Here is a 26,952-nt window from a genome sequence, read left to right as displayed (position 1 = left end):
CAGTCGAGCATCAGATTGCAATATTATATTGGTGTAGTTACTGACATGGGCAACACTTATCCAGGCATTATGAGATTTGGTGCAATAACAGCTTTGTAGACAGGCTGGATATTACTGGCCTGGAACTGTCACATAGATCTGAAAGCAATGCATTACATATTTTCAGTATTCTTACTAGATATCAGAGCATAATTAGGTTCTGGAGTCAATCATCTTTAAACAGTGGTTTGAGAAGTCTCTTCCTAGTGACATCCTGTTTTGGAGTCGTAACAACAGCCAAAGGGGAATTAAATGTAGCTCATTTATGCTGAGGTCAGGGCGGACACAACCCATCATGCCAGAGCCAGTTGGACTGTCATATGTCCGCAGGAGTGTGACTTACTGATGAGCTGGCCTTTCATCAGGCTGAGCCCAATTGACCACAATGCCTCCCTGAGTCAGAGAGAGAAAAAAGAGAGGAGAGTGAGTAAGAGGGAGTGAGAGTGAGAGAGAGGGGGGAGAGGGGCAGACAGAGAACGAGAGAGAGAGAACACGAGAGAGAGAACACGAGAGAGAGAATGTGAGAGAGAACGAGAGAAAGAGAGAGAGAGAGGAAGTTTCAAATTTCACATTTTATTTGTCATGTAAGGGATAAACATGCTATGCACTGTCCAAGAAAATGCTTATTTGCAGATTCCTTCCTGACAATGCAACAACAATAAGAAATTAAAAATATATAATAATACGAACATGAAGTAAATGACTCCGTAAAATATTTTTTTAAATGTATAGTACAGGACGACACATTTTACAGTCCAACATGTGTTTTGGGGAAGGGGGGATTGGGGGGCAAGTATTTAATTGTGAATAATTTAGCAATCATAATAAGAGTCTGGTAGCAGCAGTTGCGATGTTTGTGTAGCATGAATGTGTGTTGTCGTAGAAATTCATTCTGAGAGAGACTGTCATTTCTTCAAACAATCAAGTTCAAGTTCAAATCCTCGAGCTGACAAGGCACAAATCTGTCGTTTTACCCCTGAACAGGCAGTTAAACCACTGTTCCGAGGCCATCATTGAAAATAAGAATTTGTTCATAACTGACTTGCCTAGATAAATAAAGGTACAATAAAATTCACAAAAATGTAAACTTGTTTTTCAACACTCCACACATTCCTTGTTAATAAACTATTGTTTTGGCAAGTTGGTTAGGACATCTACTTTGTGCATGACACAAGTAATTTTTCCAACAATTGTTTACAGGCAGATTTATACACATATAAATCACTGTATCACAATTCCAGTGGGTCAGAAGTTTACACACACTGAGTTGACTGTGCCTTTAAACAGTTTGGAAAATTCCAGAAAATGATGTCATGGCTTTAGAAGCTTCTAATAGGCTAATTTATGTCATTTGAGTAAATTGGAAGTGTACCTGTGGATGTATTTCAAGGCCTACCTTCAAACGCAGTGCCTCTTTGCTTGACATCATGGGAAAATCATAAGAAATTTGCCAAGACCTCAGAAAAAAAAATGTAGACCTCCACAAATCTGGTTCATGCTTGTGAGCCATTTCCGCCTGAAGGTACCACGTTCATCTGTACAAACAAATGTACACAAGTATAAACACCATGGGACCACGCAGCCATCACACCACTCAGGAAAGAGACGCGTTCTGTCTCCTGGAGATGAATGTACTTTGCGAAAAGTGCAAATCAATCCCAGAACTATAGCAAAGGACCTTGTGAAGATGCTGGAGGAAACAGGAACAAAGGTATCTATATCCAAGATAAAAAGAGTCTTATATCAACATAAACTGAAAGGCCGCTCAGCAAGGAAGAAGCCACTGCTCCAAAACCGCCATTAAAAGGCCAGACTATTGATTGAAACTGCACATGGGGACAAAGATCATACTTTTTGGAGAAATTACCTCTGGTCTGATGGAACAAAAATAGCCATAATGATAATTGTTATGTTTGGAGGAGAAAGGGGGAGGCTTGCAAGCCAAAGAACACCATCCCAAACATGAAGCACGGGGGTGGCAGCATCATGTTTGGGGGGTGATTTACTGATTGAGGGACTGGTGCACATATATGTCAATCATGAGGGAGTAAAATGACGTGGCTGTATTAAAGGAACATCTCAAGATATCAGTCAGGATGTTAAAACTTGGTCGCAAATGGGTCTTCCAAATGGACAATGACCCCAAGCATTCTTCCAAACTTGTTGCAAAATGGCTTAAGGACAACAAAGTCAAGGTATATTGGAGTGGCCATCACAAAGCCCTGACCTCATTCCCATAGAACATTTGTGAGCAGAACTGCAGAAAAAGCAGAAAAAGTGTGCGCGAGCAAGGAGGCCTACAAACCTGACTCAGTTACACCAGCTCTGTCAGGAGGAATGGGCCAAAGTTGTCCCCAACCTATTGTGAGAAGCTTGTGGAAGGCTACCCAAAAAGTTTGACCCAAGTTAAATAATTTAAAGGCAATGTTGCCAAATACTAATTGAGTGTATGTAATCTTCTGACCCACTGTGAATGTGATGAAAGAAATAAAAGCTGAAATAAATAATTCTCTCAACTATTATTCTGACATTTCACATTCTTAAATTAAGTGGTGATCCTAGCTGACCTAAAACAGGGAATTTTTGCTAGGATTAAATGTCAGGAATTGTGAAACACTGAGTTTAAATGTATTTGACTAAGGTGTATGTAAACTTCCGACTTCAACTGTATCTATTTGTGTGATCTGCCTTATTCATATTATGCAGTTAGAAACATCACTCAACATCACTCAACATCACTCAAAAAGTGTATTTCACTGAAGCAGACAAGAAAAATCAATGGGCAAAAGTTTCATCAGCCAAAAGCAATCAATGCACAGGGCTATTATGACTTTCTTTCTGCAGACATTGATTTTGTGCCTAGGCACAGCAAGCAAAATTGCCCATTAATGCCTGCACATAGAGTCGTACCATCAGTCCCAATGACTGGCTAAAGGTAGATGATGTACATTATATAGATGTCCTGTATATATTGATGAAGTGTGTTGTTAACCTCTTGAATAACAGCCCTTACAATGTGAGTTCTTCTTGCACGCGATACCAGGTATGTTGCATTTGCCATTATTCTCTGCACCCCTCACTGCATCAAGACCACATTTTCCTCTTAATATTAGGCTTTACATAACCATTCAATCCCTTATCCCTTCTGCATATGGTAGTAGCAGTGAGTATCTATATTATTATTGATAAATCTCTTATTATTATAATCTATATTATGTTATTATCTGAAAGAGGCTTTGGTGTTAGCCTGTCTGAGTGCGGGGACTTTGGCATGAGTGAGGCAAGGTTGTAGATATAATGAGTTATCTATGGAGCTAGACAGGATTATCTAGATTTATATTTTGGCGTCATCTATGGGCTGAATGTTATGTGGGTAGGCCAGTTATCGATCTCCTTCCAAAACATGGTTACATTTGTATTAACTTAAAGTATTACTAACTACAAACTGCCCTAAAAATGGTTTCACCCAAATCTGGCAACCCCATTTAGCTTTCGCACTACAGCTAGGCTAGGCAGTAGGCTTGTATTTGAGGTGATAATCTGTGAGGTGAAAACATTCATTTGCTTTGTGATTTGTTAGAAACTATAAACGACTTGTCAAGTCATGTGCCCCGGTTCTTGTATTTACTGTAACAAGCACATTGAAGATTTGTACTATGCTGAAAAGTGGCCAAACTAAATTAATCTTATGCAGTCAATGGGTGCAGCCATCTTTGACTTTGTTAATTTGTGTTTTATAGTCAATTGCATTTTGGGGTTAGGGAGTTTTCATTGGTCAAACATAAACAAACATGTCTGCAATCATGAAAATTTTGGCCGCTGTTAGCTTAGCTGACACGTACCTCTATAATATTACATTTCTCCCTTGTGCTCGACAGAGATGTGGTACATTCGGGGCGGCAGCGTAGCCTAGTGGTTAGAGCGTTGGACTAGTAACCGGAAGGTTGCGAGTTCAAACCCCCGAGCTGACAAGGTACAAATCTGTCGTTCTGCCCCTGAACAGGCAGTTAACCCACTGTTCCCAGGCCGTCATTGAACATAAGAATGTGTTCTTAACTGACTTGCCTGGTTAAATAAAGGTAAAATAAAAATAAACATTGTAAACAAGTCTAGCTGTTAGGTTGCAAATGTATGTTTTGTTTTTTTGTCAGCGCAACTTGTTTTTTAGACTGGTTTATGGAATGAGTTTGGCTGTGGATGTGTTCCGTGTGATGCTTGGATGCTAAAGTTTGAACTTACAATAAAAATTGAGGAATAAAGTTGTGAAAACCTTTATTTTCCATCAGTAAGTAACATTGTTTAGATGCTTTTCAGACAACAACGCCATTTAAATGTGTTTGTTATATGTAGACGTTCTGTTACTTCTGTTCCAATCACATATTTGCGATGGTACACTGCAGGGACCAATCAAAAAATATCACAAATATGTGACCGTACGCTTGAAAAGGTTAAGGGTCCAAGGAGCCATTTTTATCTCAATATCAAATCATTTCTGGGTAAGAATGAAGAAGTATCTTAATGTAATTGTTTCCAATTAAAATGAACAAAAATAGCTTCTTAGCAAAGAGCAATTTGTCAAGAAAGAATTTAGCTCGGACTGTCTGGGAGTGGTCTGAATTGTGAGGGGAAAACTGAATGCCGTGGCTGTGAATACAGAGTTTTCTGTCACCTGCCGTCCCGAAGGCTATACAACCTCTGTCTGTTGTAATGGATATTGCAGTTGAACAAGCAGGACACAGTCCCTTAACATCGCATTGGAGCAAAAACATGCCTCTTATAGTTTCTGCCATATTGTAGCCACTAGCCAGAGTTCCTGAAAAAAGAATACTACCACTTTGGTCTGTCTGTCAGTCTCCAGCTTAGCCAATGTTCGGAATGATGATGAAAATATAACATTAAATCGCTTGTGATTGATATGCTACCTAGTTTAGAGGAGCATCAAATTAACACATTCACGCAAGACATCAAAAACAATGAGAATACACAAGGACCTCTCTTGTTTTGGATGGCGACCAGCCACTCGGTAGCTATCAATTTATGAACTACAAACCAATTCAAGGCCACCCCGTAAGGGGATCTTGCAAGAATTCTACTTGGACTGCTGAAATCCCTTGTTGTGGAGAGTTGAAGACCGTTGGTTCCAGACATGATGTACGTAAGAGAATCCATTTCGATCTCACCTATCTTTACCCTGATTGTGTGTAATCTGTATCTGTTGTGTTATTATTACTATGTACACTGAACAAAAAATAAACGCAACATATAAAGTGTTGGTTCCATGTTTAATGAGCTGAAATAAAAGATTCCTGAAATGTTCCATATGCACAAAAAGTGTATTTCTCTAAAATGTTGTACACAAATGTAATTTCATCTAACTCAGCAATAAAATAAGTGTCCTCTCACTGTCAACTGTGTTTATTTTCAGCAAACTTAACATGTGTACCATAACAAGATTCAACAACCGAGACATAAACTGAACAAGTTCCACAGACATGTGACTAACATAAATGGAATAATGTGTCCCTGAACAAAGGGGGAGTCAAAATCAAAAGTAACAGTCAGTATCTGGTGTGGCCACCAGCTACATTAAGTACTGCAGTGCATCTCCTACTCATGGACTGCACCAGATTAGCCTCTTCTTGCTGTGAGATGTTACCCCACTCTTCCACCAAGGCACCTGCAAGTTGCCAGACATTTCTGGGGGGGAATGGCCCTAGCCCTCACCCTCCGATCCAACAGTTCCCAGATGTGCTCAATGTGATTGAGATCCGGGCTCTTCTCTGGCCATGGCAGAACACTGACATTCCTGTCTTGCATGAAATCACGCACAGAACGAGCAATATGGCTGGTGGATTTGTACAGGCCAGAGTCCAGAGTACAGGCCTCGGTGTAATGCTCATTTATTCGACGATAAACGCAAATCTGACCATCACCCCTGGTGAGACAGAACCGCGACTCGTCAGTGAAAAGCACTTTTGCCAGCGAGGGTGGGTTTGTGTCTATAGTCAACGTTGTTGCCGATGATGTCTGCTGAGGACCTGCCTTACAGCAAGCCTACAAGCCTTCAGTCCAGCCTCTCTCAGCCTATTGCGAACAGTCTGAGCACTGATGGAGGGATTGTGTGTTCCTGGTGTAATTCGGGCATTTGTTGCCATCCTGTACCTGTCCCGCAGGTGTGATGTTCAGATGTACCGATTCTGTGCAGGTGTTGTTACACCTGGTCTGCCACTGCGTGGATGATCAGCTGTTCATCCTGTCTCCCTGTAGCGCTGTCGTAGGCGTCTCACAGTACAGACATTGCAATTTATTGCCTTGGCCACATTTGCAGTCCTCATGCCTCCTTGCAGCATGCCTAAGGCACATTCACGCAGATGAGCAGGGACCCTGGGGATCTTTCTTTTGGGGTTTTTCAGAGTCCGTAGAAAGGCCTCTTTAGTGTCTCATAGTACAGTAGTTTTCATAACTGTGACCTTAATTTCCTACCATCTGTAAGCTGTTAGTGTCTTCATGACCGTTCCACAGGTGCATGTTCATGAATTGTTCATGGTTCATTGAACAAGCATGGACAACAGTGTTTAAACCCTTACAATGAAGGACAGGATCCTGAAAAAGGGATGTTTCTTTTATACTGAGTTTATGTTAGGGAGGATTTCTCCTTTGCCAAGATAATCCATCCACCTGACAAGGTGTGGCATGTCAAGAAAGTGCATGATCATTACATAGATGCACCTAGTGCTGGATACAATAAAAGGCCACTGTAAAATATGCAGTATTGTCACACAACACAATGCTACAGATGTCTAAAGTTTTGAGGGAGTGTGCAATTGGCATGCTGACGGCAGGAATGTCCACCAGAGCTATTGGCAGGGAATTGAATGTTAATTTCTCTACCGTAAGCCACTTCCAACGTAGTTTTAGAGAATTTGTGACTAGTGTCACGACTCCCACCGAAGGTGGCTCCTCTTCCTGTTCGGGCGGCGCTCGGCGGTCATCGTCACCGGTCTAACTAGCTGCCACCGATCCCCTTTTCCTTTTCTGTTAGTTTTGTCTTATTGGTTGCACCTGTTCCTCTGTTTGTTTTGTGGTTGTGCCTTTTGCTTGATTTTTTCCGGACTGTTGTGGTCCTGTGTTTGGGCCGGTCTTTTGTATGCGCCTGGCTTTTGGCGTGACCATTTTGTACCGGAATAAATATTACGATTATCCTAAAACCTCTGCTCTCTGCGCCTGACTCCGCACCCACTAGTCCTAGAAGACGTGACAACTAGGCATATTTCGCGCATCATTACTTCACAGGAGAGCCATTTTAACTTATTTTTTTATCAAAATGCATTTTTTGGGCAGAAATCCCTTCTGGAACATTGGAACTTTAATGTGCCGTAATAACAAACGTGTATGCCATCTGTAAATGCAAATGAAAGTATTACATTTCAAGCCAAGGTGGTTTAGCCACAGAAAAAGACAGCAACTTTCTCACTAGCCATGATTGACTGAGATAAATCAAATCAAATCAAATTTGTCACATACACATGGTTAGCAGATGTTAATGCGATTGTAGCGAAATGCTTGTGCTTCTAGTTCCGACAATGCAGTAATAACCAACGAGTAATCTAACCTAACAATTCCACAACTACTACCTTATACACACAAGTGTAAAGGGATAAAGAATATGTACATAAAGATATATAAATGAGTGATGGTACAGAACGGCATAGGCAATATACAGTAGATGGTATAGAGTACAGTATATACATATGAGATGAGTAATGTAGGGTATATAAACATAAAGTGCCATAGTTTAAAGTGGCTAGTGATACATTTTTACATCAATTCCCATCAATTTCCATTATTAAAGTGGCTGGAGTTGAGTCAGTATGTTGGCAGCAGCCACCCAATATTAGTGGTGGCTGTATAACAGTCTGATGGCCTTGAGATAGAAGCTGTTTTTCAGTCTCTCGGTCCCTGCTTTGATGCACCTGTACTGACCTCGCCTTCTGGATGATAGCGGGTGAACAGGAAGTGGCTCGGGTGGTTGTTGTCCTTGATGATATTTATGTCCTTCCTAGTTTGCCCCCGGTGATGCGTTGTGCAGACCTCACTACCCTCTGGAGAGCCTTACGGTTGTGGGCGGAGCAGTTGCCGTACCAGGCGGTAATACAGCCCGACAGGATGCTATTGATTGTGCATCTGTAGAAGTTTGTAAGTGCTTTTGGTGACAATCCGAATTTCTTCAGCCTCCTGAGGTTGAAGAGGCGCTGCTGCGCCTTCTTCACCACGCTGTCTGTGAAGGTGGACCAATTCAGTTTCCCCGTGATGTGTACGCTGAGGAACTTGAAATTTACTACCCTCTCCACTACTGTCCCGTCAATGTGGATAGGGGAGTTCTCCCTCTGCTGTTTCCTGAAGTCCACAATCATCATTTGTTTTGTTGACGTTGAGTGTGAGGTTATTTTCCTGACACCACACTCCGAGGGCCCTCTCCTCCTCCCTGTAGGCCGTATCGTCATTGTTGGTAATCAAGCATGGCCACGCAGTTGTGGGTGAACAGGGAGTACAGGAGAGGAGCTCACAGCACACCCTTGTGGGTCCCCAGAGTTGAGGATCAGTGGAGTGGAGATGTTGTTACTTACCCTCACCACCTGGGCGCGGCCCCAAGTCCAGTACCCAGTTGCACAGGGTGGGGTCGAGAACCAGGGTCTCGAGCTTGATGACGAGTTTGGAGGGTACTATCGTGTTAAATGCTGAGCTGTAGTCGATGAACAGCATTCTCACATAGGTATTCCTCTTGTCCAGATGGGTTAGGGCAGTGTGCAGTGTGGTTGCGATTGTGTCGTCTGTGAACCTATTGGGGCGGTAAGCAAATTGGAGTGGGTCTGGGGTGTCAGGTAGGATGGAGTTGATATGGTCCTTGACTAGTCTCTCAAAGCACTTCATGATGACGTAAGTGAGTGCTACGGGGCGGTAGTCGTTTAGCTCAGTTACCTTAGCTTTCTTGGGAACAGGAACGATGGTGGCCCTCGGAAGCATGTGGGAACAGCAGACTGGGATAAGGATTGATTGAATATGTCCGTAAACACACCAGACAGCTGGTCTGCGCATGCCCTGAGGACGCGGCTGGGGATGCCGTCTGGGCCTGCAGCCTTGCGAGGATTAACACGTTTAAATGTTCTACTCACGTCGGCCACGGAGAAGGAGGGGGGGCCCATAGTCCTTGGTAGCAGGCCACGACGTTGGCACTGTATTATCCTCAAAGTGGGCAAAGAAGGTGTTAAGTTTGTCTGGAAGCAAGACGTACAGTATGTGTCCGTGACGTGTCTGGTTTTCTATTTGTAGTCCGTAATTGCCTGTAGACCCTGTCACATACGTCTTGTGTCTGAGCCGTTGAATTGCGACTCCACTTTGACCCTAAACTGACATTTAGCTTGTTTGATTGCCTTGTGGAGGGAATCACTACACTGTTTGTATTCGGCCGTATTCCCGGTCATCTTTCCATTGTTAAATGTGGTGGTTCGCGCTTTCAGTTTTGCGTGAATGCCGCCATCTATCCATGGTTTCTCGTTAGGGTAGGTTTTAATGGTCACAGTGGGAACAACCTCTCACTTGCTCATCCTTGTAAACTCACACAATGAATCAGCGTAGACATCTATTTTATTCTCTGAGGCTGCCCGGAACATGTCCCAGTCCACGTGATCAAAACAGTCTTGAAGCGTGGATTCTGATTGGTCAGACCAGCGTTGAATGGTTCTTGTCACGGGTAAATCCTGTTTGAATTTCTGCCTATAGGAGGGGAGAAGCAAAATAGAGTCGAGGTCGGATTTGCCAAATGAAGGGCAGAGGAGGGCCTTGTATGCATGGCAGAAGTTAGAGAAGCAGTGATCCAGTGTTTTGCCAGCCCGGGTACTACAATCAATATGCTGATAGAATTTAGGTAGCCTTGTTCTCAAATTTTCTTTGTTAAAATCCCCAGCTACAATAAATGCAGCCTCCGGATATATGGTTTCCAGTTTGCATGGAGTCCAGTGGAGTTCCTCGAGGGCCGTTGTGGTGTTGACTCGGGGGGGATATACAACGCAGTGACAATTACCAATATGAATTCTCGTGGGAGATAATAGGGACGACATTTGATTTTGAGGAATTCTAGGTCCGGTGAACAGAAGGACTTGTGTTCCTGTATATTGTTATTTTTGAATGAGCAGTCGTTCATGTGCAAAGTATTTATTCTCATCAGCATAGTTTCCACATGTATGTACCAGCCCACTCTCTTTGTCTCTCCCGCTCTCTTTATCTTGCCCCTCCCTTTCATTGTGTAACAAGCCGTCATACTGGGTTAGTCCACCATGGACTTTTCATTGAATTATTGAAGTAATCAACCTATAATCTATCCTGTGTGTGTGTGTTTATGTAATTCTGTGTGAGTATTTAGGTAATCTAGAAATCTAACATTGAGCAGGACAGGACGACAATGGTGTGATTCCATCAGTGTGGCGCTATTTGTCTGAAATGTAATGCTCTTCGTGTCTTTACTTAATTATAAGCTAGAGGTTTTACCATTTGTCTTTACTTTTTTGGTGGCCTACGAGCATCTCTCTGATGTGGCAAGCCTGCTCAAATACATAGAAGATGTTTATCACTATCAAACCTGGTAATATAGTATTTGTTTTCCTTAATTAAAATATTTTTCCTGCTTAATTGAACTTCCCTTGCTCAATGGAGACAATGTAATTGTCTCAAAAGTTTAAACCCCGTCCATCAGGCACTCCAGACAGAAAACAAGTACCATTTGAACCCAGGTCTGATCACTGTTGATAGTCATTTTAATCTCTCTTATTGACCCCTACCCCTTCCCTGCATTCCTATAGGGCTCTCCGTCAGCATCTCCACCTTCAGCCTGGTCGCCATAGCAATCGAGAGGTACAGCGCCATCTGCAACCCACTGAAGTCGCGAGTGTGGCAGACTCGTTCCCATGCCTACCGGGTCATCGCCGCCATCTGGGTGTTGTCGTTGGTCATGATGGTGCCCTATCCAGTGTTCAGCCACCTCAAGTCCTTCCCCAAACTCGACCGAACTACGGGACACATGTGCCGCCTGGAATGGCCAAGCGGTGGGGTGGAACAGATGTGGTGAGTGAGTTTCTGACTGGAGACCTCTAGTGCAGTGGTCAGAACTGGTTTCTGACCGGTCCCTGAGTTTCCTGACGCTATAATTAAGTCAGTTCTCAAGAGGTATTTTCAAAGTAAGCCGTTATCAAAGGAACATAGATTGCCAGTCCATTGTACAAAAAAGTATCTTGAGTTTGTTCGGTCTGTTTTTATGTTTGATTGCTTTTATTGAATAGATTTGTTTCAAAATAAATTGTTTTTTTCCCCACATTTCTGATCAGGGAAGCAATGAAGCATTTCATGCTGTTTTCATTATATTTCCACTTATATTCAATTTGCCCAAAAGTAATGCCTTCCCCCTGCAAGACTGAACAGAATCGTCATAGCCGGACATTTCGGAGCACCACAGCAACATCTAAGGCAAAGCAATTATATATATATGCTCTGGCTCCCCAATGGTGGAACACACTCCCTCACGACGCCAGGACAGCGGAGTCAATCACCACCTTCCGGAGACACCTGAAACCCCACCTCTTTAAGGAATACCTAGGATAGGATAAAGTAATCCTTCTCACCCCCCTTAAAAGATTTAGATGCACTATTGTAAAGTGGCTGTTCCACTGGATGTCATAAGGTGAATGCACCAATTTGTAAGTCGCTCTGGATAAGAGCGTCTGCTAAATGACTTAAATGTAAATGTAAATTAGCCGGAGTAGTTCGCATTGACTCAGGGCTAGCGAAGCAGTTTTAGAAGGTAATTACTGTCTAAAGACCAGCAGTTTACTGGTCGACGATTAGTAGTATCGCTAGAATATATCTGCATCTGCAGTTCAAGTTTCGGCTTTTTCTGTAGAAACTGTTACTGTTAAGTTTGGGCACAGAGGACTATTCATCAATTTGCCCATAAACAACCAGAGAGACTGTGGAGTAGAGCAATTACAGGAAGATTGACATTCTCCAGGGGTTCTCCCCAGCCTTATACAGCTCTCTCGTCTCTCTCCTCCAGACCATACTTCTTATCTTTTACACTAAATAAGCTCTCTCTCTGCAGACCTTACTACTTGAATTGTAGTTGTTCACTGATTGCAGCCTGTTAAAACCTTTCCAGACTTTACTTGTTTTTCTTTTACACTACAACCCTACGAGTCCTTTGGGGATCTACAGTGCATTCTGAAAGTATTCAGACATCTTGAATTTTTCCACATTTTGTTGCATTACAGCCTTATTCTAAAATGTATTAAATCATTTTTCCCCTCAGCATTCTACACACAATACCCCATAATAACAAAGCAAAAAACTTTTTTGCATAAATAAATAAAAACGTAAATATCACATTTACGTAAGTATTCAGACCCTTTACTCAGTACTTTGTTGAATCACCTTTGGCAGCTATTACAGCCTTGAGTGTTCTTGGGTATGGTGTTACAAACTTGGCACACCTATATGAGGAGTTTCTCCCATTCTTCTCTTCAGATCCTCTCAAGATCTGTGATGTTACTGCCCAGCTAAGCCACTCCTGCATTGCCTTGGTTGTGTACTCAAAGTCGTTGTCCGGTTGGAAGGTGAACCTTCGCCCCAGTCTGAGGTTCTAAGCACTCTGGAGCAGGCTTTCATCAAGGATCTCTCTTTACTTTGCTCCGTTCATCTTTCCCTCGATCCTGACTAGTCTCCCAGTCCCTGCCGGTGAAAAACATGACTGTAGGGATGGTGCCAGGTTCCCTTCAGACTTGACGCTTGGCATTCAGGCCATTGAGTTCAATCTTGATTTCATCAGACCAGAGATTCTTGTTTCTCATGGTCTGAGAGTCCTTTAGGTGCCTTTTGTCAAACTTCAAGCAGACTGTCTTGTGCCTTTTACTGAGAAGTGGCTTCCATCTGGCCACTCTACCATAAAGGCCTGATTGGTGGAGTGCCGCAGAGATAGTTGTCCATTTGAAAGGTTCTCCCATCTCCACAGAGGAACTGGAGATCTGTCAGAGTGACCATCGGGTTCTTGGTCACCTCTCTGACCAAGGCCCTACTCCCACTATTCTTCAGTTTGACCTGGCGGCCAAATTTCTTCCATTTCTTTGTGTTTCCAAACTTCTTCCATTTCAGAATGATGGAGGCCACTGTGTTCTTGGGAACCTTCAATGCTACAGAAAGTTTTGGTATCCTCGATACAATCATGTCTCGGGATCTACGGACCATTGACCTCATGGCTTGGTTTTTGCTCTGACATGCACTGTCAACTGTTGGACCTCACATAGACAGGTGTGGGCCTTTCCAAATCATGTCCAATCAATTTAATTTACCACAGGTGGAATCAAGTTGTAGAAACATCTTAAGGATGATGAATGGATGCACCTGAGCTCAATTTCAAGTCTCGTAGCAAAGGGTCTGAATATATATTTTTTTATATAGATTTGCAAACATTTCTGAGGATTTATTGTTATTTCTGAGTATTTTTGGTCATTTAATCCATTTTAAAATAAGGCTGTAACCTAACAAAATGTGGAAAAAGGGAAGGAGTCTGAATACTTTCCGAATGCACAATTTCTCTTAACAATGGCAGGCAAAATCATTTTAATAGGATTTATATTTTAATTTGTATTGATATTCAAAAAATGATCAAAGCAGCAGTGACAGTATATGTAATCAACAAGCACACACAATATAATACCTATCATTTTTGAATTATTACAATATACTTCAGAAAATATGCTATTGAAATATAACTTGTGACCTTAGTACTTTTGTACTTTTGGTGACCTCTTTGGTGTAATGGCTAAGGTGTTGGACTGACAGTCACAGGGACTATTTGAGTCCATTATGGGCTACTCCCCAAATTGGCTATTGAATCAGCGTGTCTAATTATACTTACTTATGATGCCGGCCATGAAGAATTGTCAAATAATGTGAAATAGAAGTATTAGTATAGCACTTGCTCCTCGCCCCTTTCCATGTTCTTCTCTGACAATAGAGAATAAGGATCAAAGACTAAACAAAAGATGAACCGAAACCTCATCTATTTACTGCCTCTCTGTATGTCCTTCCTTCCTGTCACCGCTTGTCCCCCAATCCCTGATGTGTGACCCACTATCAAACAGAGTACTGATGAAAAGCTTTGAGTATCAGGGGCTGCATTAATGAATGAATGAATGAGAGCCTAACCTGCTGCAAAGGCTGATGGGAGATTAAAAATGAACCATCCATGGAGGATGTTCAGAGGAAAACACCCACGCACCCATTAGAATTTCACACAACGCAAAATAAAGGCTTCCTCTCTACTAATTCTCAAAGTGTGTGGAATGAACAATAGTGGATTTGTACTTTTTTTGTACACGGCCAAGTTGATAGTATCCGCATTGATGTGAAGATAATTGGAAAAATGTTAATTACCTCCATAGAAATATTATTTTATTTTATTACCACAATGATCAAAGTAACTTTTTTCTCTTCCTGTCTGGCTTCCTGTCCCTCTTTACCTCTGTCTTTCTCTCCCTCTTTCTTTCCCTCCCCTTTTCTCTCAATTTCCCTACCTTTTTCTCTCAATTTCCCTCTTTTTCAATCACTCCATGTTTCCTTCTCTTTCCCTCTTTCTTTCTCTCCTTTTTTCTAAGGTACATGCTGTTGCTTTTAATCTTGTTCTTCATCCCTGGGGTTGTGATGATCGTTGCCTATGGACTCATCTCCAGAGAGCTGTACCGGGGGATGAAGTTTGAGCTGGACCAAAACAGAGAGAACAGTTGTGAGACTCCTACACCACATGTATCTCCTGCCATGGATATGATTGAACAACTAATTTGTTTCTCACAAATAGAAAGTTATGTACATGAAGTTGAGGTTTTGGGTTAGGGATTGGGGTTGGGGTTTTGAAATAGGGTGGTGCTGGGCAGAAGCAATGAGGGCAAGGACTAGGATTATGGTTTTTAAAAAGGCTGGTAAGGCTGGGGCCAGAATAAGGGTTTTGCATTCATACAGTAACTATTTTCTCATAAAGCCTGTTTATTTGTGAATGCATGTTCCCCACAATGCAGGCTTATGTCACCAACTCTTTTCCCATTCTATTATTAGTAATGTGCTCTGTCTTCAACCTACACACTTACTCACCTACACACTTACACCCAATTCAGACCCACTTACACACTTCCATGTACATTCCACAGCACTGAAGAATGGCGTAAACACCACTGTGACCACCAGCAACAACGACACAGACGATGATGGCTGCTACATCCAGATAACGAAGAAGCCACCATCCATGGAGCTGTCCACCCTCACCACCCCTACTCCGGCCCCTCCTAAACCCAAAGTGTCCGCCGAGCACCCTCGAAGCAATACCTCGGAGGCTAAACTCTTGGCCAAGAAGCGTGTGATCCGCATGCTCATTATCACTGCCATTCTCTTCTTCCTCTGCTGGATGCCCCTGTACACGGCCAACACGTGGAAGGCATTTCACATCAGCTCAGCCCACCGGCTCCTCTCGGGGGCACCCATCTCGTTCATCCACCTATTGAGCTACACATCGGTGTGCGTCAACCCCGTTATCTATTGTTTTATGAATACACGCTTCCGCAAGGCGTTGCTCACCACCTTCGCCCACAGCCGTCCGCCCTGCTGTCGGCGCCGCCGGGAGAGGCGGAACGGCGGGGATGATGAGATGACAGTGACGGGGACTATGGGTCCTTTGTCCATGTCCAAGATCAGTTATACCACAGTGAGCACCGCGGGGACCTACTGATTCTTTGTGAAGGGGGCTAGGGGTACAGTGTCCATATTAGGACAGCCTCATTCTCTGCAGGACCTCTTCCTAATATGGACCCTGTATAGGGGAACACAGGGGGCTGTAGCAGTGGGTACACAGGTAGTTGTGACCAGGGATGGCAAATGACAGAATGCTTGTGCATTTTCTTTGCTTGTTCGCTCCTGATTTCTTCACGTTTTATTGTGTTACATACTGAGATTAAAATGTATTTAATTTACATTTTTTTTGTCAACGATCTACTCAAGGCACTCTAATGTCAAAGTGGAAGAAAATGTCTAATGAAAAATAAAACACTAATATATATTATATATAAAACACTAATATATATTGATTTGATAAGTATTCACCCTCCTGACACCTTTGGGGATCATGACTAGACATCAATTTAAAGTCTTGCCATACATCTTCAAGCAGATTTAAGTCAACTGTAACTGGGCCACTCAGGGACATTCACTGTCTTCATGGTAAGCAACTCCAGTGTAGATTTGGCCTTGTGTTGTAGGTTATTGTTCCACGGAATGGTGAATTCCTCTCCCAGTGTCTGGTATTAAGCAGACTTAAGCAGTTTTTCCTGTGCTCAGCTCCATCCCATTTATTTTTGTCAATCATACCTATACCATGATGAAGCCAACACCATACTTGAAAATAAGGTGGCATTTAGTCAATTGTGTGTTTTATTGGATTTACCACTAACATAAGGCTTTGCATTTAGGTCAAAAAGTGTATTCCTGTGCCATGTTTTTTTTCAAGTATTACTTTAGTGCCTTGTTGCATACGTATGCATGTTTTATTCTGTATGTTTGCATTCTTCTTTTCACGCTGTCATCTAGGTCGTTATTGGGGAGTCACTACAATGTTTTTGATCCACCCTCCGTTTTCTCCCATCACAGCCATTTAAATCTGTAGCTGTTTTAAAATCATCAACGGTTTTATCATGGTGACATCCTTGAGCAGTTTTCTTCCTGTTCTGCAGCTCATTTCATTAGGTCAACTGTATCTTTTATGTGTCTGGGTGGTTTAAAACATAATCAACAGCATAATTGTTAACTTTTTTATTTGATGTATTTAACCTTTACATAACCAGGCAAGTCAGTTAAGAATAAATTCTAATTTACAAGGCAAAAGGCCTCCTGCGGGGACGGAGGCTATGTCAGATAGGGGGAGTGAGGCCTAAGAAGGTTTTATAAATAAGCATCAAGCAGTGGGTCTTGCGACGGTTATACAGATATGACCAGTTTACAGAGGAGTATAGAGTACAGTGATGTGTAAGGAGCATTGGTGGCATTTCTGATGGCCGAATGGTAAAGAACATCGAGCCGCTCGAGAGCACCCTTAACTGCCGATCTATAAATTACATCTCCGTAATCTGGCAATGGTAAAATGGTCATCTGAATCAGGGTTAGTTTTGCAGTTGGGATGAAGAGGAGCGATTACGATAGAGGAAACCAAGTCTAGATTTAGCTTTAGCCTGCAGCTTTGATATGCACTGAGAGAGGGACAGTGTACTGTCTAGCCATGCTCCAAAGTACTTGTATGAGGTGACTACCTCAAGCTCTAAACCCTCAGAGGTAGTAATCACACCTGTCGGGAGAGGGGCCTTCTTCTTACCAAACCATATGACCTTTGTTGGGAAAAGATAGGATAAGGCCCATAGTGTACAAAACATTGTGTATGTGTGCCGTTCAGAAATAAGGATAATGGCAGAGAAAGCATGTTGGACACTAAGAAATCTTTGTTTTAGAGTGTTTAACACAAAATCAGGAGGGGCTGTATCATGCATATACAGTACATGGATGAAAGAGCTTCCTACTGCCTACTGCCTGACCTATGTTGTTGATGTAAATTGAGAAGAGTATGGGGCCTAAAATTGAGCCTTGGAGTACTCCCTTGGTGACAGGCAGCGGCTGAGACCGCAGATGTTCTGACATTATACACTGCACGCTTTGAGAAAACTTGATTAAGCTTAAATGTCAGACTTGTTATTGTTACCCATCCATCAATCACTGCCCTTCTTTATGAGGCTTTCAAAAAGCTTCCTGGTCTTTGTAGTTGAGTTTGTGCTAAATTCAATACTTGACTGAGGGGCCTTACAGATGTTGTATGTATGGGGGACAGAGGAAGGGATAGTCATAAAAAAATTATGCCAACCCCTGTTATTTCACACAGTTAGTCCATATATTTTACTACTGAACTGATTTAGGTTTGCCTAAACAAAGGTGGTGAATACTTATGCAACAAATATATTTTAGTTATTTAGGTTTTCCTTTGTACACACAGTTCATTTGTACACATTTGTAGACTTCTCTTTTCACTTTAACAATATGGAGTATTATGTGTAGATCAACGTGTAGATCAACGACAAAAAAAAATCCAAGGGGTGTGAATACTTATGATACCCACTGTATGTGCGGTTTATTTATAGGACTGATTACCTGAACATACAAGGTATTTCAAATACAAAATGGAATGTTGATATTTTATGTAGTACTTAAATGTGTGTGTGCTGTATATGTAATGTAAATGTTTCCGTATTTTTTATTGTTTTTATAAATCAATGCCAAACTGTATCACACAATGAGGAAAAGAGAGCATACGACCACATACACTGAGTGTACAAAACATTGTGTATGTGTGCCATTCAGAGGGTGAATGGGCAAGACAAAAGATTTAAGTGCCTTGTGTGAAGAACTGCAAAGCTGTTGGGTTTTTCACGCTCAACAGTTTCCCGTGTGTATCAAGAATCGTCCACCACCCAAAGGACATCCAGCCAGCTTGACACAACAGTGGGAAGCATTGGAGTCAACATGGGGCAGCCTCCCTTTGGAATGCTTTCAACACCTTGTAGTGTCCATGCCCCAAAGAGTTGAGGGTGTTCTGAGGGCAAAAGGGGGTGCAACTTAATAGGAAGGTGTTCCTAATGTTTTATACACTCAATGTAGAAGTTGTCTGATTACTCATCCTGAATTTAATTTTGCTGGTCTATCAATCGCTCCGTACATCAGTCTGAACCTACTACTTTGGAAGTCGTTTGTGCTGACGTGAAGATGTGTATAGGCCCAACCCATCGGTTTCTAGGGCCAACCAGAACGGTTTGACTTTGTTCGCATTTAAGAAGGCAAAATTCCAAAACTTTAGTGGGTGTGGCATTTGGCCGGAGATGTGGATGGGTAACCAGGCAAACATAGAAGATCTGTCACCCAAAGACTATTGATACAGTAGCTTGGTGGTTGGTGTCTTATAGCTCCCTACCGGAAATGTACAGTATATGTTTAAAACTAGTTGGAAATACTATAATTACACAATAGCACATTTAATTTGAACACAAATTAAATTATTACATATTTTCGTATTTCACCCCCTTTTACTCCCAATTACAATCTTGCCTCATCGCTGCAACTCCCCAAAGGGCTCGGGAGAGACGAAGGTCGAGTCGTACATCCTCCAAAACATGACCCGCCAAAGTGCCCTCCTTAACACCCACCTGCTTAACCTTGAAGCCAGCTGCACCAAACACTGTTCAACTGACGACTGAGGTCAGCCTGCAGGCGCACAGCCCACCACAAAGATCATTAGAGCATGATGAGCCAAGTAATGCGCCCTCGGTCAAACCCTCCCCTAACCTGGACGACGCTGAGCCAATTGTGCGCCACTCTATGGGACTCCCGGTCACAGCTGGTTGTGACATAGCCTGCGATGCAGGGCCTTAGACCACTGCGGCACTCAGGAGGCCCCGAATTGTACCATGTTATATGCATTCTATTCCGCCTTCGCTTTCACAAACAGCTAAAACGCTTGTTTGGAGTGGAGGTTATTTTTTCACGAAATACATTTCAAATGTATTGGAAAGAGGTTATCAAGTCCATTCAAATACATGGAACATGTTGCAATTACAAACATATAAATCTTGTGTGAAATATCCGGTAAAGCTGTTTTCCACAGACAGTTATTACCTCCTCTGAAATGCTGTTGAAGCTTTTTATTGAGGGAAGGTACCACAGCCACAGTGTATCTACCATCCTCGCGTTGAACATATGAAAAACCATGTTGTACCTGCTGTAGCAAGTATTTGCTTTGTTATTTCATGGTCCGAAGGAAAATTCCTGCTAAGAATATGTTTCAATGTACCTGTTTGCAAATTGCAATGTTTCAGATCCATCCATGCATTATGTGATTGGTCTGTATACCGCAGGTGGACTTGCTCTTTGCTCAACGGTGTTCTGGCTATACATGGTACAGAAAAGCTGTTTTAGTCCAAGTCAACCTTCATGCTTGAGTTTCTCTGCAGTGTACTCACCCACCCCATGTCCTCACCCACCAACCGTAGCAGAGGCAAATTGATCGTGCTCAGCTTTAGACATGCTCAAAACTTCGATTTTATGGTTATAGATAAACAGCTGTATTTTGGAGAGCTCCTGCAATGCGGATCTCATTGCTTCCTCATCTTAAACATGTTTACAAATAGCTGTATTATTGACTGTATTATTGACTGTGCCATGGAAAGGACTAAATCCTCCTTTTAGTGTCTGGTAATACACTATACTTTCCAACAATCCACAGTGTAGCAAAGAACTGACACCATTTAGATTATGCTGCTTTACGGTGTCCATATTAGGACAGCCTCTGTCTCATCAGTACTGCTTAGAATAATCATAACACAGTCAAATGAAGTAATGAACCGATGAAACCCAAAATGTGCAGAAACCCCATGAAATCCAAAATGCACAGAAGGTCACACACATTACATGCTTATTTATTTCCACGCCAGTGCACACGCACGCACAGACACACACATACAGACACACACAACACACACACACACACAAAGGATCAGAGCTAAATCCTATGCAGGATTACACAATTATACAATTTCAATGCCCTCGATGTTTCACCTTTACTTTTCCTCCCCTTAGGAAATGAAAATAGGCCTCTTTCCATGTTCTAACCTTATCCCCCTTAGACCTTTTCTCTCTCAGCAGAGAGGCGTTGAATATATGAACGCAATAGAGACACTGCTGTGATATGCTTATGGTCCGTGTTCGATAACAGTATGTCACAGAGACTTTAGGAGATTATTTGACTCCAATGAGCACATGCATAAACTCGCACATACCTTGTAAAAGACATTGTTCAATCGTAGGTGTCTCTTAATCTTGGTATGACAAACGCCTGGGAGGGAATTCGGTAACACTCTACCTATAGCCTGTTGGTGAAATGCTTTATAAGTATTATGAGCCCTACAATGCATTATAACTGCAGGCTTTACGTAAAGTTTTACAGGGAATTCATCACTTGTCTGTCTCTCTCTTCGTTGATCAGCGTGGAGTAGCATGCACCACACTTAGTATCGTTTGCTGCTCTCCCTGGCCTCAATTTGACCTTGTTTATCTACAATCTGTTCCTATTGTTATGATCCTCTGTCCCGGTTACAAAAAGCCAATATCCATTTTAATACTCTGTTTAATTAGTGTTAATCTAAACTTCATCCCTACACACGATATGATTAGCAAACATATCATTGTGTGGTGTGTCTCTCAATTGTGGTGTCAGCTTCACGAATGTTGTACGTATGAGGACCATAAATAACCATTCACAACAACGTTATGACTAAAAATCTGTCTTTCTTTAAAAAACATCTTTATTTCTTTATATTTTTTCCCCAAATTACAAACCTTCCCCTGCCTTTGTAAGAGCAATAGTTTATTGCTAGATATAGATGGAGCTAAGAGGGCAAAGCCAACAATAACTACAAATAACATTTTAATGTTAGGTTCTTATCCTCCAAGATATAAAAACTCGAACACAATTCTCTAATGTAGTTGAAGAAATGGCTCCTGGTAATCGGAAATGGGACCGAGAATAAGACCCTGGTGTTAAAATGTCTGTGGCTGATTCCAGAAACTCTAAAGTCAACATGGCACCCTTAATGGAAATGTAAAATTGAAATGGACCTAGACGAGGTGAACATGTCACTTGTTCCTGTGAGAGCATTTATTCAGGATAAACTCCATGTCTCTCTTCTTTAAATAGGTGTTAAAATAAGAAAAATACAGGCGCCATGGACAAACAATCTTGGTCTCGCCTCGTTTTCCAATAATTGTCTTGTACGTTTCAAGGTACCACGTGGCACCAACTAAATTACCTAGGGGACTTTATTCATTTACAATACATGATTAAACTGCCTTGTTGTCTTTGTCTATCATTTGTTCTTAGTCTGGTGATGCCTGCTTTTTTATTTAGTTAAGGATCTATCGCTGTTTTTCTTTGCTCTATTCCTTCTTGTTATTCGCATTGACAGAGTAATGCATGCAATGTAGTCCAAATGAGAACTTGATTTAAGACAGTATTAAATGATAGTGGCTTTACTGATAGTTCATTCAGGGGTAGCTTGGTTTTGCACAGCAGTGCCAGTGTGTCTTGGATGGAGGGAGAATGGGAGATAGAAAACCTGATTGAAAAGTAATCTTGCACACAAAACCAGACTGACAATTTATACAACAAGTGAAAACTATATTCTTAATACAGGACATGCTGCTTTGCAAACCAAAGCACCAAGACAGACCAACACAAATGTCGGACGTGCGCAATTGATCACTTCTTGGCAGACAACAAACGGTGACGATTCAATATGCAGAATCGTCTGGAAATGAAAGGAAAACGATGGCTGATGTTCTGTGTTTAGAGACGATAGGATGGCCTCTCACTTTACACGACACCCACCCACTTAAACAAACTTCTGAAAGTATTATATGAAATCGAATTAACTGCAATTGATTTAATACAGGATAAATGGGAATCTAAATGTGATTTGATGTATAATTTCCGCCAAATAATAGTAAGCCAATAGCATATTTTCGAAAGATGCTGACATCATATGCATTATGTGAGTCATTCTATGGTTCTGTTTACTGTATAAAAGTTTCTGTGATTAATCTTGGGAAGTCATTTTTACATTATATCAAATGTGTGTTATAGAGACACATTTTTCAAAAACAATTTTCACACAATCTTCCCATATTTTGGAGGATTTTGAATGATTGAGATAGGAGTAAGAGCGGATCATTCATCATCTTGCTCTCTGATGAGTAGAGAAACGCATGATGAATGTTTGAGCCCAAGCTCTAGTGGATGACACACCATCAACCCATTTTTGGAATGGTAAGGTTATGTTATAGCAAGCCAAATTATACTGGGGAAAAACAAACACAGCATGTAAAGTGTTGGTCCCATGTTTCATGAGATGAAATAAAATATCCCAGATTTTTTCCATATGCACTTAAAAGCTTATTTCTCTAAAATATTGCACAAAAATGTGTTTACATCCCTGCTGGTGAACATTTCTCCTTTGCCAAGATAATCCATCCATCTGACAGATGTGGCATATCAAGAAGCTGATTAAACAGCATGATCATTACACAGGTACAACTTGTACTGAGGACAATAAAATGCCACTCTAAAATGTACAATTTTGTCACACAACACAATGCCACAGAAATCTCAAATTTTGAGGGAGCATGCATGTTGACTGCCAGAATGTCCCCCAGAGCTGTTGCCAGAGAATTGAATGCTCATTTATCTACCATAAGCCACCTCCAAGGTCGTTTTAATGAATTTGGCAGTACTTCCAACCTGCCTCACAACTGCAGACCACGCCAGTCCCGGACCTCCATATCTGGCTTCTTCACCTTGTAGGATGGTCTAAGACCAGCCACCCAGACAGGAGTATTTCTGTCTGTAATTAAGCTCTTTTGTAAGGAAAAACTCATTCTGATTGGCTGGGCCTGGCTCCCCAGTGGGTGTGCCTGGCTCTCCAGTGGGTGGGCCTATGCCCTCCCAGGCCCACCCATGGCTGTGCCCCTGCCAAGTCGTGTGAAATCCATAGATTAGGGCCTTATGCGTGTATTTCAATTGACTGATTTCCTTATATGAACTGTAACTCAGTAAAATCATTGAAATTCTTCGTGTTTATAATTGCAATTTCCAACCGTCGACTAGGAGCAACGCGAGTGCCTGCTAATTTGGTCGGATCGCAACAAGCTAGGGCATTGGGGAGGAGGATAAGCTAAAACTATGCGCTATGGCCCCAAGAAATCACAGGTTCAATCCCAGTGTTAGGCATTTCTTTTGTGTTTTAACCCTTTACCAAACCTTAACCATTCAGAATTAATGCCTAACCTTAACCCTAATACCTAAACTTAACCTAGACCTTAACACTTACTCAGTTAATGCCTAAACACATTTTTCCCTTTCGTGCAGTTTGAATGACAGCTAACACATGTGGATAAATAAGATACTTTTGTACATGGTTCCATTCTTACTTGGTTGAATCCTTGAAGTATTTAAGTAACTGCAACCATCAAGTCTGAGCAACTGACTGCCATTAACTTTTGATAGCGTTATACTGCATTATTTTCTGTATCCATCTGATTTGTCCATGCCAGGCCAGCTTTTGGTGTAAATTATTTGGTGTAAATTATTATCTGTAAAATGTTAGTGTCACTTTGCAATGTTTTCAGGATTCTGGTTAGCTTCCCCACTTTGTAATGTTTTCAGGTTTCTGTGTTTATTTGTGTTTCATGTCAAATTATATTTAAAAAACAATAAATGTTTGGGCAACTCAGATAGGCGGTCTGTCATTAAATGTACACTGTGTTTTTGTGTGTGTGTGTCTCTGTCTGTGTGTGTGTGTGTGCATACGTACACACATGTCTGTGGCTGTGTGTACCATAGTGTGCATGCATAGACCTACGGGTGTGTACGTGTTCATGGGAATTTGAATTCCACCAGCACTGAACAGTATCTCCTCATTTGATGTAACTTCTCTGGTTGCTGCTACCATAAAACAGGTTCTCTCGTGTGTCCGTTTATAGGCCTGTGAAAGATTTTGCGTGAGGTCAACACTAAATAGAGCTCATTGGTTCACTCTATAGAGGCCGGTATTTCATGCTAACATCAGGGCCAGGTCTCAAAAGCTCCCATTTGACGTGGTACCCCCTCAGGTGAAGGGCATAAACACTCGGTTTGTACAACTGATGTACAACTCATTTGACAAAACAGACAACACACAATGATTGTGTACAAAAAATTGTGAAGACAAACTGTTGCATCACAAAAATATCAGTATCACGTCCATTATATCAAATGTGTTTTACGTGACCAGTGTGGCTGGATACAATTTGTGTGGGTGTGCGGGAGAGTGTTTTTTGGCAATATTTGTGTGTGTGTGTGTGTGTGTGTGTGTGTGTGTGTGTGTGTGTGTGTGTGTGTGTGTGTGTGTGTGTGTGTGTGTGTGTGTGTGTGTGTGTGTGTGTGTGTGTGTGTGTGTGTGTGTGTGTGTGTGTGTGTGCGTGCGTGCGTGCGTGCGTGCGTGCGTGCGTGTGTGTGTGTATGCATAAATAATGCATGAGATTCCACTTGCTCATCCACACATTTTTCTGACAATGGGAATCTTCAGATATGTGTTTCTCAATCCTCAATTGACCCCATTTTGGTCAATGTTGGAAATGCTTGTCGATTTTCTCTTTCTACTACTTTCTTTTACCCTTTTCACTTGAAGGTTTTTTTCCCAACACTGACTGGGGAAAGCTCATTGTTGAATGGAACAGGACTTTCAGAGAGGTATGGTATAGGAAAAGAAGGGATAACAAAAGAAAAAAAGAAAAAAAAGAACCGCTATAGAATTTATTGCCATAGTAACAAACTTTTTCCCTCAGACTACTTTACTCATAAAACTGGAGCAATATATTTCCAAAAGTTATCTATCAAAGACACTGGTCCCATCACAATAAAAGCAATTCCCAAGAGTGCCAGAGATGATATCGGGATGCAACTAGTCATAGCTTGTCTTTCAGCAGGTGTTTGAAATTGTGTTTCGTTATTTGAGCAGAGTATGTTATTAAGGTATTGAGTGCGGCATAAAGTTTAAAGAATAAATACGTTTTGTCAAAGCACATGGCATATTATCATTAGGCTGATATTTGTCATATTCTTAAACCTGTCAAATCTTCCAGAGTAGATTCAGGTGTAATGCACAATGGATTTCAATAGCGACATGACATGATGTCAATAATGAAGCATATTAACCTTTTTTCCCCATTACCTCTAAACAGTAAATAGTATGTATTTTTCTATAATGTTACACAAACAAAACACGTTTGGAATAGATGCCATTATTACTCCTCTGCCTCCATCCCCATGTGTTATGTCTGTGGGCCGCTCCAGGGTACATTACTCATGTCAGATCCAGCACTCCAAGCAAATAGACTCTCACTCTCCCAATCAGCCTACCTAGACAGACAGAAAGGCTCATTCATCTCTCTCCGGGCCCTGACCCACTCTCAGGTGTACCCCACTCTCCTTTTCTATATAAATTGTTCTCCCCTCTCTTCTTCTCTAATTTCTGTATATACAGTGAATTGCAAAAGTATTCAGCTCTTTGGCGTTTTTTCCTATTTTGTTGCATTACAACCTGTAATTTAAATAGATGTTTTATTTGGATTTCGTGTAATGGACTGTTTTATGAATAATTACTAAACAATATGTATATTTTCAATAGAACTATAACTAATTAAACTCTACTCTGTTTTATTATATCTGATTAATAATATTAATTCATAAGGAAGGGATTGTGGAGCATGAAACAGGGGGTAATAAAATAAAATAAATACCATTCCAGCCAGGTTGTAGAGGACTGGAATTGTGGGTTTTTAACTAAGCAAAAAGGGTCGTTATCCTATGGTTGAACCGACTCAACTTAGCTCTGGGATGTTTAGATAAGGCAGTGTGTGTTTTCTTAGGTTTTCCATTAGCTGGAACTGTCTGCTGAATGGTGATGGATGAAGACTTCAGAAGTTTATTTCAATTTAATTGTGTGTCTGGAGTGAGAGAGAGAAGGGGTGGGAATAAACTTTTGAACTGTTGGGAGAAAGGACAATTTATAACCTATGACGTCATATTTTGTATATAAACTGTTGTTCGTGGTTACATGGCAGCGCACTCCGAGAATAAATAATATTATCTAATTTTGATTAGACTGGTCTCTGTCTATTTTATGCAAATAAGAATCTTCCCTC

General features: G+C 41.5%; 1 protein-coding gene across 1 annotated transcript in view; it reads left to right on the top strand.

The window, feature by feature from the left end:
• The window catches only part of LOC118363123 (cholecystokinin receptor-like), a 39,045-nt gene extending 13,889 nt beyond the window's left edge, over positions 1-25,156 (top strand). Inside the window, exons 3-5 of the mRNA XM_035743827.2 lie at positions 10,896-11,157; positions 14,739-14,866; positions 15,285-25,156. Coding sequence (XP_035599720.1) covers positions 10,896-11,157; positions 14,739-14,866; positions 15,285-15,859 — 965 coding nt within the window. The 3' untranslated portion in view covers positions 15,860-25,156. The remainder of the gene's footprint in view (positions 1-10,895; positions 11,158-14,738; positions 14,867-15,284) is intronic.
• Positions 25,157-26,952: the final 1,796 nt, after the last annotated feature.

This window comes from Oncorhynchus keta, chromosome 30 (genome assembly GCF_023373465.1).
Source record: "Oncorhynchus keta strain PuntledgeMale-10-30-2019 chromosome 30, Oket_V2, whole genome shotgun sequence".
NCBI lineage: Eukaryota > Metazoa > Chordata > Actinopteri > Salmoniformes > Salmonidae > Oncorhynchus > Oncorhynchus keta.
The sequence above is the reverse complement of the archived record's forward strand: the minus strand, read 5'-3'. Positions and strand labels throughout refer to the sequence as shown.